The sequence below is a fragment of the Podarcis liolepis genome, assembly GCF_965112155.1.
Source record: "Podarcis liolepis genome assembly, chromosome: 5".
NCBI lineage: Eukaryota > Metazoa > Chordata > Lepidosauria > Squamata > Lacertidae > Podarcis > Podarcis liolepis.
The window spans coordinates 97,503,050-97,521,901 of NC_139556.1; the positions used below are offsets into that span (position 1 = coordinate 97,503,050).

At 42.1% G+C, this 18,852-nt stretch overlaps 1 protein-coding gene across 1 annotated transcript in view; it reads right to left on the reverse strand.

The window, feature by feature from the left end:
- Window positions 1-15,307, reverse strand: part of LOC310707295 (cytochrome P450 2J2-like) — a 32,952-nt gene extending 17,645 nt beyond the window's left edge. The window contains exons 1-2 of the mRNA XM_083504311.1: window positions 15,063-15,307; window positions 13,901-14,063 (exon numbers count right to left, since the gene is read on the reverse strand). Of these exons, the coding sequence (XP_083360437.1) occupies window positions 13,901-14,063; window positions 15,063-15,230 (331 nt within the window). The 5' untranslated portion in view covers window positions 15,231-15,307. The remainder of the gene's footprint in view (window positions 1-13,900; window positions 14,064-15,062) is intronic.
- Between the last annotated feature and the right edge of the window lie 3,545 nt (window positions 15,308-18,852).

Sequence of the window (18,852 nt, forward strand, 5' to 3'; positions counted from 1 at the left end):
CACCTAGAAAGGAATGCTGTGATCACCAATAGTCAGCATGGATTTATGAAAAATAAGTCATGTCAGACTAACCTGATCTCGTTTTTTGACAGAATTACAAGCCTGGTAGATGAAGGGAACGCAGTGGATGTAGCCTACCTTGATTTCAGCAAGGCATTCGACAAGGTGCCCCATGATATTCTAACAAAGAAGCTGGTAAAATGCGGGACTTCCGGGTCAGCGCCATCGATCAATGGCGGATTCCCTCCGAGCTCCGGAGGGAATCGGCTCCGTAGAAGGCAGGTCTTGCCGCCGCGGCGACGCTGGGACCCCCAGAAACCACAGGCGCTGCAGCCTGTGGACTTGGTGACTCGGCAGGCACCATCCTGCTAATGTTTTCAATGGCTAACAGTAGTCTCCAAGATTAATTATACATTCTTCCAATTCCTTATTGAAGTTTTGATCTTCTTGGTTGCTGAGCTTTGCAGTCAATTTTCCCATTTCAGCATAGTTCAACAGTTTAATTTGCCATTCTTCTCTATTAGGAACTTTTTATTCTTTCTAACTCTGGGCTAACAGCATTTGTGCAGCTGTTGTTGCATACATAAAAAAAAAGTTTAAAATAACTTTTATTTAAAAAACCAGAGGCTTTTCTATAAAAATCGAGTGTAAAAACAGCTGCATGAGTTTTTTTTAGAAGTGGCCAGCTTTTGGGGAGACCGTTCCAAGGGAGACTGTTACATTGTCAAACAGCTCTTGCTGGAGGACTTCCGGGTTGGCGCCATCGCCGAATGGCGGATTCCCTCCAAGCTCCAGAGGGAGTCTGCTCGACAGGGGTCGGGTTCTGCCGCGCCGGCGATGCGGGGACCCTTAAAAACCACGGGCGCGGATGCCCGTGGACCTGGTGACTCGGCTGGCACCGTTAGCGCCCTCCCGACCCACGAAGGAGCCTTTTTAAAGGCTGCGGAGCTGGGGACGGGGAGAGGCGTGGTGCTGAGAGTAGACCGCTTCTCCTACGGAGCGAAGCTGCATGCCATGGCCGGAGAGCGCTGACTTCTTTCTTTGAACATTTGGACTTTAAAAGTAAGAACCCGTGAGTAGTACGGAAATTGGAACTAATTTTTTTTTTCTGAATTAGGCACGATCGGGGGAGGTGCTAAAAGGAAGTCTGTCTCCCCTTCCTGTAGATAAATTAAAGCAAGAAGTAGACAACTAAGGTCGAGAGAACATTCTTCTCTTTATTGGATAAAAGCTACTAATTTCATGACTTGGCAGTATAAGTAATTTTGCTGGAGGATAAGAGTCGATTTTAAGAGCTGAAGTGCAACCCCCTGGGACCCGGGAGCGATCCGTGAGAGAGCCTGTTGAGGAGACATAAAGAGTTTGACAGCTGTCAAATTTGCTGTCAAAGTTGGGGGGGGGGAGAAAATTTGGCTTGTTATCTTTGCTGGTTATTTTTGTTACAATTTGATTTTAAACTGTTGAAAACAAAGAAGAATAGAAACAAATTAACTTGACTGTTGGCTTGGAGTTGGAAGGAATATTAAGTAACCAGAATCCCTCTAGAGGGGGTTCTGAGTCATTACAATGGCTGCAGGTGGAAAAATACAGGCTGAGCTGGACAGAATGTTTTTTCTCTTGGGAAAGTTACAAGCTCAGAGTGAAGCTTTGGCTACAAATGCTACAACTTTGAATTTAAAAGTAAACAAACTTGCTGAATTTGTCAAGGACTTGACTCAAGAAACCCATGCAGCTGAACAAGAAGAGATATGTGCTGCTTCAGAGGAGTGGGAAGGAGGAGCTGAAATGCCACAGACGACAAAGGAGAGCCAGAGGCCTGCTAAGATGGATACTAAGAAAAACAAGACCTGGATGATGAGAATTTGGTTTGAATCGGAGAATGAATGGAATGAAGAATGAAGAATGGAGGGATCTCCCTATGGGGAGATCTGAAGACCTATGGATTACAAATCTGATCAAGGGGAAAGTTGGAGCTTTTGGGACATTTGGACTTAAAAGGAACAAGAAACAAGATTTGGGCTCCACTTTTGAACATGGAGGTCTGGTTGGAAGAAACATAGACCCTATTGGGACAGAGACTTGATGTCTAATATAAAGGACTACCAAAAAAACCAGCAGAGAGGGACTAAGAGAGATTTGAGGGCCTCGGACGTGAGATCTCCAGATTGATAGACTGATGGACATTTTTGGGGGGGGTGAAAGTTTTGGAATCCAAAGGGTGTATAATTATATGTTGTCTCTCTATTATTTTGTTTTGTAATTAATATAAAAATTGGGAAATTTGTAGAAGGGAATCTGGGTCGACCTTAGAAAAGGGCGTAAAGAATGAGTATTGTTGTTTAAACTGAGGTCTACAAGTTAAAATTGGTTAATTAAGATGAATTAAGTATAATAATAATAAGGTTGGGGACAAGAACTTGCTGAGCTAACTATTGGAATTGGAATACAAGAAGGGGAGGTGTGGGGAAGTCAGGGAAAGATGTTAAGAAAATAAGGATTCGAAACTATACTTGTTATTTGTGTTGTGTTTCTTTGTGTTTCTGTGTTTGCTTAAAAATTTGTGAAACTTTAATAAAAATGTATATATATAAAAAAGAAGCTGGTAAAATGCGGTCTTCACGAGCTACCACTCAGTGGATTTGTAACTGGCTGACTGACCGAACCCAAAGGGTGCTCATCAATGGTTCTTCTTCGTCCTGGAGAAGAGTGACTAGTGGGGTGCCACAGGGTTCTGTCTTGGGCCCGGTCTTATTCAACATCTTTATCAACGACTTGGATGATGGATTCAAGAGCATCCTGATCAAATTTGCAGATGACACCAAACTGGGAGGGGTGGCTAACACCCCAGAGGACAGGATTACACTTCCAAACGACCTTGACAGATTAGAGAACTGGGCCAAAACAAACAAGATGAACTTTAACAGGGAGAAATGTAAAGTATTGCACTTGGGCAAAAAAAATGAGAGGCACAAATACAAGATGGGTGACACCTGGCTTGAGAGCAGTACATGTGAAAAGGATCTAGGAGTCTTGGTCGACCACAAACTTGACATGAGCCAACAGTGTGACGCAGCAGCTAAAAAAGCCAATGCAATTCTGGGCTGCATCAATAGGAGTATAGCATCTAGATCAAGGGAAGTAATAGTGCCACTGTATTCTGCTCTGGTCAGACCTCACCTGGAGTACTGTGTCCAGTTCTGGGCACCACAGTTCAAGAAGCACACTGACAAACTGGAACGTGTCCAGAGGAGGGCAACCAAAATGGTCAAAGGCCTGGAAACGATGCCTTATGAGGAACGGCTAAGGGAGCTGGGCATGTTTAGCCTGGAGAAGAGGAGGTTAAGGGGTGATATGATAGCCGTGTTCAAATATATAAAAGGATGTCACATAGAGGAGGGAGAAAGGTTGTTTTCTGCTGCTCCAGAGAAGCGGACACGGAGCAATGGATCCAAACTACAAGAAAGCAGATTCCACCTAAACATTAGGAAGAACTTCCTGACAGTAAGAGCTGTTCGACAGTGGAATTTGCTGCCAAGGAGTGTGGTGGAGTCTCCTACTTTGGAGGTCTTTAAGCAGAGGCTTGACAACCATATGTCAGGAGTGCTCTGATGGCGTTTCCTGCTTGGCAGGGGGTTGGACTCGATGGCCCTTGTGGTCTATTCCAACTCTATGATTCTATGATTCTACTGGGAAAACCATAGCTTTTACTATACGGACCTTTGTTGGCAAGGTGATGTCTTTGCTTTTTAAGATGCTGTCTAGGTTTCTCATTGCGTTTCTCCCAAGAAGCAAGCGTCTTTTAATTTTGTGGCTGCTGTCACCATCTGCAGTGATCATGGAGCCCGAGAAAGTAAAATCTCTCACTGAACTCCATTACTTCCCCTTCTATTTGCCAGGAGGTGATGGGCCCAGTGGCCATGATCTTCATTTTTTTGATGTTGAGCTTCAGACCATATTTTGCGCTCTCCTCTTTTTAACCCTCATTAAAAGGTTCTTTAATTCCTCCTCACTTTCTGCCATCAAGGTTGTGTCATCTGCATATCTGAGGTTGTTGATATTTCTTCCGGCAATCTTAATTCCGGCTTGGGATTCATCCAGCCCAGCCTTTCGCATGATGAATTCTGCATATAAGTTAAATAAGCAGGGAGACAATATACAGCCTTGTCGTACTCCTTTCCCAATTTTGAACCAATCAGTTGTTCCATATCCAATTCTAACTGTAGCTTCTTGTCCCACATAGAGATTTCTCAGGAGACAGATGAGGTGTTCAGGGACTCCCAATTCTTTAAGAACTTGCCATAGTTTGCTGTGGTCGACACAGTCAAAGGCTTTTGCATAGTCAATGTAGCAGAAGTAGATGTCTTTCTGGGATTCTTTAGCTTTCTCCATAATCCAGCACATGTTTGCAATTTGGTGTCTGGTTCCTCTGCCTCTTCTAAATCCAGCTTGCACTTCTGGGAGTTCTCGGTCCACATACTGCTTAAGCCTGCCTTCTAGAATTTTAAGCATAACCTTGCTAGCGTGTGAAATGAGTGCAATTGTGCGGTAGTTGGAGCATTCTTTGGCACTGCCTTTCTTTGGGATTGGGATGTAGACTGATCTTCTCCAATCCTCTGGCCACTGCTGAGTTTTCCAAACTTGCTGGCATATTGAGTGTAGTACCTTAACAGCATCATCTTTTAAAATTTTGAATAGTTCAGCTGGAATACCATCACTTCCACTGGCCTTGTTGTTAGCAGTGCTTTCTAAGGCCCATTTGACTTCACTCTCCAGGATGTCTGGCTCAAGGTCAGCAACCACACTACCTGGGGTGTACGAGACATCCATATCTTTCTGGTATAATTCCTCTGTGTATTCTTGCCACCTCTTCTTGATGTCTTCTGCTTCTGTTAGGTCCTTACCACTTTTGTCCTTTATTATGGTAATCTTTGTACAAAATATTCCCTTTCCTATCTCCAATTTCTTGAACAGATCTCTGCTTCTTCCCATTCTGTTGTTTTCCCCTGTTTCTTTGCATTGCTCGTTTAAGAAGGCCTTCTTGTCTCTCCTTGCTGTTTTTTGGAAATCTGCATTCAATTTTCTGTATCTTTCGCTATCTCCCTCGCATTTTGCTTGCCTTCTCTCCCCCGCTATTTGTAAGGCCTCGTTGGACAGCCACTTTGCATTCTTGTATTTCCTTTTCATTGGGATGGTTTTCGTTGCTGCCTCCTGTATAATGTTGCCGCCTCCATCCATAGTTCTTCAGGCACTCTGTCCACCAAATCTAAGTCCTTAAACCTGTTCCTCACTTCCACTGTGTATTCATAAGGGATTTGGTTTAGATTGTATCTTACCAGCCCAGTGGTTTTTCCTACTTTCTTCAGTTTAAGCTTGAATTTTGCTATATGAAGCTGATGATCTGAGCCACAGTCACCTCCAGGTCTTGTTTTTGCTGACTGTATAGAGCTTCTCCATTTTTGGCTGCAGAGAATATAATGAATCTGATTTCGATGCTGCCCATCTGGTGGTGTCCGTGTGTAGAGTCATTTTTTGTGTTGTTGGAAAAGCATTTTTGTGATGACCAGCTTGTTTTCTTGGCAGAATTCTATTAGCCTTTGCCCTGCTTCGTTTTGATCTCCAAGTCAAAACTTGCCAGTTGTTCCTTTTTTCTCTTGATTCCTCCTTTAGCATTCCAATCCCCTATAATAAGAAGAGCATCCTTCTTTGGTGTCACTTCTATGAGGTGTTGTAAGTCTTCATAGAATTGGTGAATTTCAGTTTCTTCAGCACCAGTAGTTGGTGCATAAACTTGGATCACTGTGATGTTAAAAGATCTGCCTTGGATTCGTATCAAGATCATTCTATCATTTTTGAGATTGCATCCCAGTACAGCTTTCGCCACTCTTTTGTTGACTATGATGGCCACTCCATTTCTTTTACGCGATTCTTGCCGACAGTAGTAGATATGATGGTCATCCAAACTGAATTCGCCAATTCCTGTCCATTTTAGTTCACTGATGCTCAGGATGTCAATTTTTATTCTTGCCATCTCATTTTTGACCACATCCAACTTACTCAGGTTCATGGTTCTTACATTCCAGGTTCCTATGCAAAATTTTTTTTTAAAGCATTGGACTTTCCTTTTGCTTCCAGGCATATCCGCAACTGAGTGACCTTTCGGCTTGTACTTGTCCTCCGCTCTTCCTCAGTAGCATGTTGGACGCCTTCTGACCTGAGCGGCTCATCTTCCAGCGTCATAACTTTTATGTGCCTTTTGTCTTTGTCCATGGAGTTTTCTTGGCAGGGATACTGGAGTGGCTTGCTGGTTCCTGCTCCATTTGGATTACGATTGGTCAAAACTCTCCACTATGACCTGTCCATCTTGGGTGGCCATGCACAGCATAGCTCATAGCTTCTCTGAGTTATTCAAGCCCCTTCACCATGGCAAGGCAGTGATCCATGAAGGGGGATGGTATTGTTGTTGTTGTTGTTGTTGTTGTTGTTATGTCAAATGTTGGTTGTAGAACATAATCTGTTCAACTGAGGTACAGCTTCCGATTGGTTGCAGATGCTGGAGGGTGCATTGGATGTTTGCTTCCAAAAAACATAAAAAAACCAGAGCATTTACTTCTGGGTTTTTTAGCATTTGGGAGCCAAAACATTCCAAAATGGAGGCGTTCAAGATCTGAGGTTTGACTGTATTTATTATTACATTTATATTCCACTCATCCTCCCAAAAGAACCGAGGGCTGAAAAGAAGCAAAACTGAGAAAGATCTAAACTGTAAATCTTATTGGAAGGGGATATATTGATCTCAAATTGTATAGGCTGTTTGTTCAATCAGCACCTTGAACTTAGCTAATTGTCAGCCAGTGGCATAACATGCTGGCTATGTCCTGCCCCCATGAGAAGTCAAGCTACTGCATTTTTTGCCAGACACTGTTTCTTTAAAAAATAATAATAATAATATTTATTGCTTTTTCAACAGTTTAAACAAAAAAATGGACAATACAATTCAATGCAAAAACACTACATAACACTAACACATAACACTAACACATTAAACTAACAAAACAAAACAAAAAACAGTTTAAAATACATCAAATAATTTCAATATCTTATCTTTCATTCACTTATTTCAACGACCTCCTCACACCTCCCTTTTTGTATTCCACTTCTGTTAATTGTTTCAGCAATTCCTTTCCATCTTCCTCTGTTTTCTATCCTATAATTATCTTAACACATTCTAACCTTATTTTTTCCTTTAATATTCTATTAATCTATTTATACTTAATTCCTTATAACCTTTCTACTAAAGCCATATAACTTCATTCCAACATTCTTCTAACATTCATTAATTTTACAGTATTTCTGTAAATAGTCTTTAAACTTTTTCCAGTCTTCTTCCACCAACTCTTCTCCCTGGTCTCGGATTCTGCCAGTCATTTCCGCCAGTTCCATATAGTCCATCAACTTCATCTGTCATTCTTCGCAGGTGGGTAAATCTTGCGTCTTCCAATACTTCACGATGAGTATTCTTGCTGCTGTTGTTGCATACATAAAAAAGGTTTTATCCTTCTTAGGCACCAATTGGCCGACCATGCCCAGGAGAAAGGCCTCTGGTTTCTTCAGAAAGGTATATTTGAATACCTTTTTCATTTCGTTTTAAATCATCTCCCAGAATGTCTTAATCCTTGGGCATGTCCACCAAAGGTGAAAGAATGTACCTTCAGTCTCATTACATTTCCAACATTTATTATCGGGCAAATGGTAAATTTTTGCAAGCTTGACTGGTGTCATGTACCACCTATAAATCATTTTCATTAAATTTTCTCTTAGGGCATTACATGCCGTGAATTTCATACCTGTGGTACATAACTGTTCCCAGTCAGCCATCATTATGTTATGTCCAACATCTTGTGCCCATTTAGTCATAGCTGATTTCACCATTTCATCCTGAGTATTCCATTTCAACAGCAAGTTATACATTCTTGACAAATTCTTGATTTTTGGATCTAACAATTCCGTTTCCAATTTCGATTTTTCCACCTGGAAACCAACTTTTTTGTCCAAATTGTATGCCTCCATTATTTGGTAATAATGGAGCCAATCTCGCACTTTGTTTTTCAATTTTTCAAAGTTCTGCAATTTTATTCTGTCTCTATCTTGTTCCAAAATTTCCCAATATTTCGGCCATTTGGCCTCCATATTGAGTTTTTTCTGTGCCTTCGCTTCAATTGGTGACAACCATTTTGGGGTTTTCTTTTCTAACAAATCCTTATATCTTATCCACACATTAAACAATGCTTTTCTAACAATATGATTTTTATTTTTTTAAAAAATAATATTTATTAGTAGTTTTCAGAATTATAAGAAGAAGAAAAACATTAAAAACAACACTATAATAGACAAAAAAAGGAAAAAAACACAAAAACCAATACAACAATACAACAAAAAGAAAAAAAGAAAAAAGAAAACAACACAAATCCCAGATTACATATCTAAAACTTCCATTTGCTTGTTTCATTGACTTCCTCACACCTCCCTTTTTGTATTCTAGTTTAATTAGTTATTTCAGCAAATTCTTTCCATCTTTCTCAATTTTTGTTAAAAAAATTATCCTAATCTAATTTAATCTAATAATTAACTCAACCAATCCTTTCCATCTTTCCCCATATTCTATTATTCACATTACCTTAATTAATTTAACCTTATCTTACCCTAAAACACCTTAAAGCATGAATCTTAGTTATCAAATATACATTACTCCTGTTATCATTTCTGCTAAATTCATATAGTTTCATTTCAACATTTTCCCTAATATTCATTAATTTTTGCCAATTCCCCAAATAGAAAATTTTTCTTTATAAATTTTCTTCCAATCTTCATCCAACATCCCTTCTTCCTGGTCTCAGATTGTGTCAGTTCTTACTGTCCATTCCATCTAGTCCATCAACCTGGAAGCCTTATGTCCGAGGCCCTTAAGTCTCTTCCATGTCCCTTCTGCAATTCTTCTTCTTCTTGTTTATACTTGCCCTTTTCCTTGTCTTTCGTTGGTCTCTTTCTTAGTTTCTTTCCTTTCTAATTGAGGGGTAGGCCTCTGGGGGATTCCAAGCCAAAACTGTCTCCATCTCCCTTCATCAAACCCGCCCATTCCCCACAGTCCCACTCCCCACAAACCTCAATATACTCCAAAAAGTATTTAAAAGCATATTCCAAGGTCTCTCCAACGTTGGGAACCTCCTCAACTCCAGACGCCCCCTGGCCTACTCCAACTCCAATCTTCAATGACAACGGCTCATACTCCTGTAGGGCCTCGGGACTCTCCATTTGTATTATTTGGGGTGCAACCGCATCCTCCTCCATTATCTTCTGCACTTGCCCAGTCAGTACAGATTCATGAGTTGGTCCCTGGATAATTTCTGTATCAATATTCCCTATTTGCCCACAGTTATTAACTGCAACAGTCAAATCCATTTTCTCATTCATCAAGTCCATCTTCTCGTGCATCTGTTCCAGCAGGGCACTTGTCTTGCATAAGGCAAGCACCCATTCTTCTTTCCAACTCATCTTTAGTCAAGGTCAGAAAAGCCTGTTCCCACCTTCTTAATCTACATCTGTTGAGCCCTCAAATGTACTGCAGCAACAATTTGACAAGCTCCCTCTAGAGGAGGCAATTTCTATTTGTATCCATTTTTTTTAGGCAAGTCCAACAAAGGAAAATTACTTTCGTTTTTCAGATATTTTTCAGATATTTTGTTTCTTTAAAATGCAAAAGGCAACATTGGAATCAGCTTGTTTCTCTTCTTTAGCTATCTGTCAAAATATTCCATTGACAGTCAATGAACCTCTCCAACAATTTCTGTCTCTGACACCCCGTTCCCAGGTTAGAGACGGTGGAAACTTATCCTTCTTCACTCCTCTCCTGCTAGGGTTGAACAAAGTCCCCCCCCCCTTTTCTCCTGCTTCCAAGGCGGTTTCAGTAATTCTAAATGAAGGAAATTTAGACTTTTTTGACAGCTTTCCAGGCTTTAGCTTACAAAGTTTTTGCTTTAGTCTATATACAAAAAGCGGAAGGCAGACTTCCTGTTTTGAACCTTCCCGCTTCGTTACCAAATTAAGAAATTTCTTGATCCAATTTTCTGTTTCTACTCACTGTTTCTGTTTCTACTTGTTTTAAATCCAATTGTCCACAGGAAAAAGTCAGCGCTCTCCGGCAATGGCTGTGCGGCTTCACTCCATGAAAGTAGCAGTCAGTTCGCAGCACCGCGCTTCTCACCCCACTTTGCTCCGGAGCCCCTAAATGGGATTCCCTGCGAGTAGGGGGGCGCTCCTGGTGCCCTGCAGAACCCCACGTTCCCAGGCTTCCTCTGCCTGGGATTTCTAGCGGGTCCCCACCCTCGCCGTGGCGGGAAGACCCAGTTTCCATGGAGCCCGTTCCTCCGAATGGAGGAACTCCGCTATTAACCGATGGCGCTGACCCGGAAGTCCCCTCTAACAATATAATTTTTAAACGCTTTATGTGCTTTTACCTTATCGTACCACAAATATGCATGCCAGCCAAATGCATTATTGAAGCCTTCTAGATCCAACATGTCAGTGTTTTCAAGAAGCAGCCATTCTCTCAGCCAGCAAAAAGCAGCTGATTCATAATAAAGTTTAAGGTCTGGCAGGGCAAATCCACCTCTTTCTTTAGCATCAGTTAATATCTTAAATTTTATTCTAGGCTTCTTGCCCTGCCAAACAAATCTGGAAATATCTTTCTGCCACTTCTTGAAACAATCCATCTTAACCAAAATTTGCAACGTTTGAAATAAAAACAACATCCTTGGCAATACATTCATTTTTATCTCAGCAATTTGACCTAACAATGATAACTTCAAATTTGTCCATATTTCTAAATCCTTTTTCACTTCAATCCAACATTTTTCATAATTATCCTTAAATAAATTCACATTTTTGGCAGTCATGTTAAACCCTAAGTATTTCACTTTCTTAACCAATGTTAGTCCTGTCTCCTTTTGCCAGACACTGTTTCAAGGGCAGCCCCAAATGCAGCACATTGCTATAATCAGCCTGGAGGTAACCAGCACATGGATGACAGTAGTTAAGCTATCCTGATCCAGAAACTACTTTAGCTGCCAAAGCTGCCTTGCTAGCTGAAGCTGGTAGAAGGCACTAAGGTCACCTGGGCCTCTAGCCGCTAAGATGGATCCAGGAGCACCTCTAGTCTATGAACCTGTTCTCTCATGGGGAGTTGAACCTCATTCATAGCAATAAACTGAACAATTGACTAGACTCCAACCACCATGCCCCATCTTACCAGGATTCAGACTGATGTAGGCATCAAAGCCTTCAGCAGAAAGAACTCTGAGTTCAAGCTCTACATCTAGAACTGAGGGCCAGGATAGTAAATGCATTACAATTGCAGCATGCAACATACTTCTACTTGCAGTTGAAACTAACCACAGTGTGGTTGGAGTGGGCAGAGCTTTGGTAACCATATACCACTGTGCCTATCATTTATTTGTCTGACAAATAAATTATTATTTTAATTTCTCTATTGCTGCGTTGAATATTTCATTCCAGCTAAGCGTTAACCACAAGCAGGGTGCTACAAGACCTGCTGGAGGTGGCGGCGGGCTGGGCCTTGGAGTTCCCAATCTTATTGGTTTTGGGAGACTTCAACATCCATGCCAATGCTGCCCCCTCCTCACAGGCTCTGGACCAAATGACTTCCATGGCAACACTAGGGCTCTCCCAGTTTGTTTTGGGCCCCACTCATCAAGCAGGCCACATGCTGGATTTGATCTTTGGTGCTGGCATAGATGTGATCATACTCCCCCCTGTGGAAGTGACATGGTCTGATCACTGCACTCTGAAAGCCAAGATTGACTTCTCGCTCCTCCCCTGCTCAGGTGGCGAGACTATTTGGGCTCGCCCGCGAAGGCTGATGGATCCTAATAGATTCCGTCAGGCCTTGTGGGACTCTGCTCCTCCTGCTGACTCATTACATGACCTTGTCGAGGACTGGAATAACCGGTTCTTGGCGGCCATCAATAAGATCGTGCCTAAGCGCCCTCTGCAACCCTGCCGAAACCGGGCCCCTTGGTTTATCTAGGAGCTCTGGAAAATGAAGCAGGACCTCAGATGGCTAGAGCAAGTATGGCGACAGATTCATGATGGAGCTTCAAGAACATCTTATAGGACGCTTATGAAAGCCTATGAGATGGCTATGAAAGCTGCTAAGAAATGTTACTTTGCAGCTTCCATTGCATCCGCTAGCCCTCACCCGGCACAACTTTTAAGAATAATTAGGTCAATAACGTCCTTAGGAGGACAACCAAATTTAAGCATAAATTCGACTCACAGCTGTGAGGCGTTCACGAACTTTTTTGCCGAGAAAGTCCTGTTGCTCCGCCGTGACCTCCCTGCCAATTTATATACAGTGACAGAACTGGAGGCCCCTCGACAGTCTTCGGGTCCAGTGTTGGATCATTTCGATCGGATACTCCCTGCTGATGTGGATAGATTCCTCTGAGCTAGTAGGCCCACCACTTGCCTCCTTGATCCGTGCCCGTCTTGGCTGATTAGGGTGTGCCCAGATGTTGCACGGATCCCCCTGGTTGAAATTATCAATTTGTCCCTTGGCATGGGGACATTCCCAGGAGAGCTGAAGGAAGCAGTGGTGTGTCCGCTCTTAAAGAAAACTTCACTAGATCCTTTAGATTTATCCAATTACCGCCCAGTTTCAAATCTTCCATATCTAATTGAGAGAGAGGTTGCTGAACAGCTTGGTAGGTTTTTGGAGGAAACATCATCTTCTGATCAACATGATCTTCTGGACCACTGCCTCAACGATGTGGGGATACAGGGCATAGCCCGTAAATGGCTGTGCTCTTTTATCTGTGGTCAGGGACAGAGGGTGGTGCCAGGGAGGGAGATTTTGTCATACCACTCCTTGGTGTGGAATGCCACAGGGCACAATCCTCTCCCCAATGTTTTTTAACATCTTTATGAGCCCCCTTGCCCAGATTGTCTGGAGCTTTGGGCTGGGTTGTCACCAATATGCTGATGACACTCAGCGCTATCTGCTGATGGATGGCCACACTGACTCGGCCCCGGACACACTGACCAGATACTTGAACCTTCATACCTACGGAACCACCTCTCCCGGTATGCCCCACGCAGAACCCCACGTAAATAGCAACATCCTAGTGGTCCTGGGCCCTAAGGAAGTCAGATTAGCCTCAACCAGAGCCAGGGCCTTTTCAACACTGGCTCTGGCCTGGTGGAACACTCTGTCTCATGAGACCATGGCCCTGCAGGATCTGATTTCTTTTTGCAGGGCCTGTAAGACAGAGTTGTTCCACCTGGCTTTTGGCTTGGAATTAACTTGATCCCCTCCCCCTCTTTCTTTTTCCCTTTTTCCTTCTGTGATGGAACTCCTACTTGGGGACTTCCCTGGCTTTTTTCTGGCCCACGTGGGACCAGTCTGGATTTTTTCTCAACCAGACTTGACATTTTCATCCCCCAAAAAGTTTTTGAGTTTCTGCTGAAACGAGCCTGCATTTTAATGTTGTATTTTAATCTTGTTTTTTAAGTTGTATTTCAATCAATTATTTTATATCTGGTGTTGACTGGGGAGGGTGGGGTATAAATAAAATTTATTATTATTATTATTATTATGCGGCTCATGCCCACCATTAGAATGGCAATTGTCATGAACTCAGAGGGAGCCTGTGGTCCCCTCAAATATTTTAGGGGGGCACTGAAAGGACCTCAGCCCCTAGTTGTTCACTCCTAGGTAACCCATTTCCTGTTGAGTGCAACAATAATAGAGAACCTTTGCTCTGGACAGCCCTTTAAACATTTTCTCTTGGGAAAATACCAGGAGAAACTCTTATTCTTCACTACTTACCTTTTCCTTTTATCATAGTCCTAAGGAAAGGAGTCTGTGGTCGCTCGTCTAATTCTTCAGAGTGGTCAGTGAGCGCTTCTTTCACTGCTTGGAATCCAGACAGTACTACAGTGGGTAGATGTATTGTCCATAGGGTGAAAATATTTCCATGTTGCTTTGCCAGCTACCATTAGGGTCAAAAGAGAGGAGAGGAAAGATGTGTTCAAAACCTGCAGTTGGATATTTCAACTTAATACAAGAGCTTCAGTCTCCCTCACCTCTGTGGATTCTTCCGTATGTCCTGAGCTCAAGTTATGGCTGCTCCCTGCTGCTTCTCCCTTCCCTCTGCATACCACTCTTATATGTTTGCTCTCTATGCCTGCATTCTCATTCCCTGTCAGTGAAGCAACATCGCTGACACCAGGCTTAAGAAATTGAATAGCACCTGCAGGTTAATTCCATGTTGAGAGGCTGCCATGAATGAATTCTGAGGACCTATGTGATCAGTCAATATTTTATATATATATAATAATATTTTAATCTTTTTTCCATTTAGAAAGTTATATTTGTTACACAACAATTATATTCCAATTCAACAAAACAAGTGACTTCCCACTAACCCAACATCTTTGTTTATAACTTGAATTACATACAATTGCATTTTAAAGTTCCATCTTATCTAATTTCATCCTCTCCAACATGTTTCTTAATATATTCTGCTGTTTTCTTACACTTCAAACCACGCTGTGGTCTTTACATATGGGAAATTACTTTTTATATAGGCTGCAAATGTTTTCCAATCTTCTTTAAAAGATTCTAAATTAGTATCTTTTATCAATTTTTGCCATCTCTGCATATTCCAAGATTTTCATAAACCATTCTTTCTTTGAGGGTGTTCTCTCCTCCTTCCTCAGTTTAACAGTATACAGTAAATATTTTTGATCAGTAGTTTTTAATGCATATTTTCAACTTTTATATGATTTTGTGCTTTTCAGTATTAATAATAATATTATTTGTATTATCCCTATTATTTGTATATATTGCAGTTTCTTACAAAAGAGGCTTATGGCATTTACCATTTACTATTTGATGCTATTGTTTAAGCTGAAATATCACAATTGTTGAGGGAAATAGATAAAGCAATTGCTGAAATCAGACTGAATTATAACTAAGATGTAAGTACCTTAATGAAAGTATCTTCATGAATCTTAAATCCAAAGTTCCACAAGACTACAATGAGAGGAACCTTAGGAGGGCCTGGAGGGTCATGCCTGTTTGACCAGAGCAGTTTCTTGGAGTTCAGAATCAGAAGAACCACCAGCAGAGCAATCAAAATTGCCCATATCTCCATCCTTCTCTTGCTGTCTCTTTCTCCTTAATTCTTTCTAGGTTGCCTGGTCAGGTTCAACTCTCTTTCTCTAAGGGCTTTTTGCTTTCCTCAGAGACATCAGCAGCACTCTCTGTTTTTATATGCTCAGTTATTGCAAACAAATAAGCAACAAGGGGTGTGATACCATGTGCTAATAGCCTTGGAATGTGATTGCAAGTCATGTAATACAATTGAACACTGTAATCATTCTTATATGGGTCACACAAATGAGAGTGTGTTTGATGAATTGTAATTAGAATCCCAGCTATCTTAAGACTGATTTTGTGACACAGATATTTGGGAAAGAATTTTGTACCAAATATTCATAAAATAAAAAATGAATATGAGAAAAGCCCCACTGGATCACACCGAAATCCTCTCTTGTAACCTCTTTTCTCCTCTCTTGATAACCTCTTTTCTCCCTTGAATAGTGCATAGAGCTGGAGGAGGAATTTGAAAGAGTGATAGTCTTTCCTGCTTCCTCTTTATGATCTATATGTACTGGATCCAACTTTTACCCAGACTCTTAGGAAAAGCCAAGTGTGCTTGTGTACATTCTCACTCTCTCTCTCCCTCCCTCCCTTCCCCCTTACTCAGGGGGCTTATCTGGGAGAGTGAGGACTGCTTGTAAGTGAAAGAATAACACCCCTGAATAATTTAACTCCTTATAAAAATTCATGATCTACACCAAGATTCTGAATAGTCATTATCTGTCAAGGCTTCTGTCTCAAAACAGAAGAAAATGTTTGCTAATATTAAAATTGTTTAGGGAAACAATAGGTAAGAAGTGTAGGTGCCAACTTCTATTGGACCCCCAAATAAAATATTTTGGGGGACGTTCCCCACCCATGTTCAGTATACACCTTTAGGCGCCAGGCAAAAATGTTCCTTTTCAACCTGGCCTTTGCCTGACTTGATCTACATCTTATACCCTTTTGAAAAATGCTGGATCTTTTTTTTGGGGGGGGGGGTTATTGGATTGTTGGTTTTGTTTTCATTTAATGTATTTAATATTTTATGTGAACTGCCCTGAGACCTTTGGGTATAGGGTGGTATAGAAATATAATAATAATAATAATAATAATAATAATAATAATAATAATAATAATAATAATAATAATGTTGACAACAATTGAGGGTGTAGATGTCAGCTTCACCTTTGAGCCAGTGCCAACAACTGGGCTCAACCTCTTCAGCCCCGACTGGGCCAGGTGAGCTGGAAAAGCACTCCCAGAGATCTTCCACTGCAGGGAGCAGGTCTAAGTGCAATGGACTCACAACTTAGAGCTGTGAGCACCAAACTCGGTTTCAAAAGTCAGCGGAGCACAGCAGAGTATGAACCACACGAATGACAGCTCTGAAGTATAACTTCTTTTATTCTCTACAGCTACTGCATAAACTAACTAAGGACTAATCGGAGACACTGGGCTGCATGAGTGTTACAGCTGCTTAAACAGTCACCTTATCTATATACAGATAACACTCAGACTCCCATAGGCTGGAGCAGAAGAAGCGATGAGCAAAATCCGCCCCTCCTTCCTGAAACAGATTCTTGCAATGGGAGGGGTGAAACATCCTCACTTTCCACCCACAACCCATCCCAGGAACCAGATTTACAAGGATTAAGAAGACCTGTGCCATTCAAGAAAGCCTGTAGCTGGCCCACACTACCAAATCAACATGGCAAATTACATAGAATCTGATCTATAAGATGCAAGGCCAAAATGGAGGAGGTGCAATAATAATAATCAAAATATCTTTCAAAGGCGGATGTCCTGCCCCACAATGAAGTAGTAACCATAGCCGTAATTAGTACAATCTCTGTTTCTCATTGGAACATAATGAACCATGAGTCAAGCACATATGTTATGGCCACAAGTCCATACGCCAGGGATCATTGAGGGTTTTGAGGCATGATGGCATGCACTGGCTGAACACCAAGGAATGGTGGGAGGTACGATCTGGGGAATTCCCAAGGGATGAAGACTGAGAGCCCGGGAATTGATGATCACACAGGGACAGTGTGTGGCAGAGAAAAGTCCAGAAGCAGAGGCAGAAGTAGGAGATAGGAGAGGCCAAGAGGCAGAGATGAGTCAGGCTAGTGAAGGAGCCAGGTTGTCCCCCCTCCTACTACAACAAGCTCCCCTCTCCCGGTGTCTCCCAGGACCAGAAGAGGGATGAAGAGGGAGGAGCAGAGAAGGGTGCATCAGTGGAGTCTTAGATAGCATGGAAAGGACCTGTGGAAGGAGGAGAGCTAAACAGCTGTGGGAAGGAGGGGATGTTCACCCTCCACAACCGCCTCATGGGGGCAAGACCAACTGAAAAGAGTTGCTGTGGCCTGGCACCTGTGAGCAGGCCTTGCTTCTTCTAATATTCTAATTATTGTAATAAGAGTTATCTTCTTCTTCTTGTTGTTGTTGTTTAGTCATTTAGTTGTGTCCAACTCTTCGTGACCTCATGGACCAGAGCACGCCAGGCATTCCTGTCTTCCACTGCCTCCCGCAGTTTTGTCAAACTCATGCTGGTAGCTTTGAGAACACTGTCCAACCATCTCGCCCTCTGTCAGCCCCCTCTCCTTGTGCCCTCCATCTTTCCCAACATCAGGGTCTTTTCCTGGGAGTCTTCTCTTCTCAGGAGGTGGCCAAAGTATTGGAGCCTCAGCTTCAGGCTCTGTCCTTCCAGTGAGCATTCAGGCCTGATTTCCTTAAGAATGGATCAATTCGATCTTCTTGCAATCTATGGGACTCTCAAGAGCCTCCTCCAGCACCATAATTCAAAAGCATCAATTCTTCAGTGATCAGCTTTCTTTATGGTCCAGCTCTCACTTCCATACATCACTACTGGGAAAACCATAGCTTTAGGTATACTGCCTTTGTTGGCAAGGTGATGTCTTTGCTGTTTAAGATGCTGTCTAGGTTTGTCATTGCTTTTCTCCCAAGAAGCAAGAGTCTTTTAATTTTGTGACTGCTGTCACCATCTGCAGTGATCATGGAGCCCAAGAATGTAAAATCTCTCACTGCCTCCATTTCTTCCCCTACTATTTGCGAGGAGGTGATGGGCGCAGTGACCACTTTCTGCCATCAAGGTTGTGTCATCTGCATATCTGAGGTTGTTGATATTTCTTCTGGCAATCTTAATTCCGGCTTGGGATTCATCCAGCCCAGCCTTTCGCATGATGAATTCTGCATATAAGTTAAATACGCAGGGAGACACTATACAGAACAATATACAGTAATTGGTAATTACATTTATTGTGATGATGGGTTTCAAGAGTAACTCTCACTGGTTGAAATCAACAGGGGGGCAGAATTTGTAAACTAATGGGAGGCCAGAGCAAGTAAACTGAGGGGAGTAGAAAAGAGGCGTGTAGGTGTTTGTGTACAGCATAGTAACAGCTAACCATATTGCATCATGTAGAAAGTGTACATGTGGGAGGATTATAGACAGCATAATCCTGCTTAAGAACAGACATGATGAAATTGCCTGACATGACTAATTTAGTTTCATTAATTCCAATGAGTGTACTGTGAGCATGATCTTACATAAATAAGCCCCAAAGATCCCAAATTTTGTTGCAGGACTTGCTGCTTCTGTCACTCGTGTG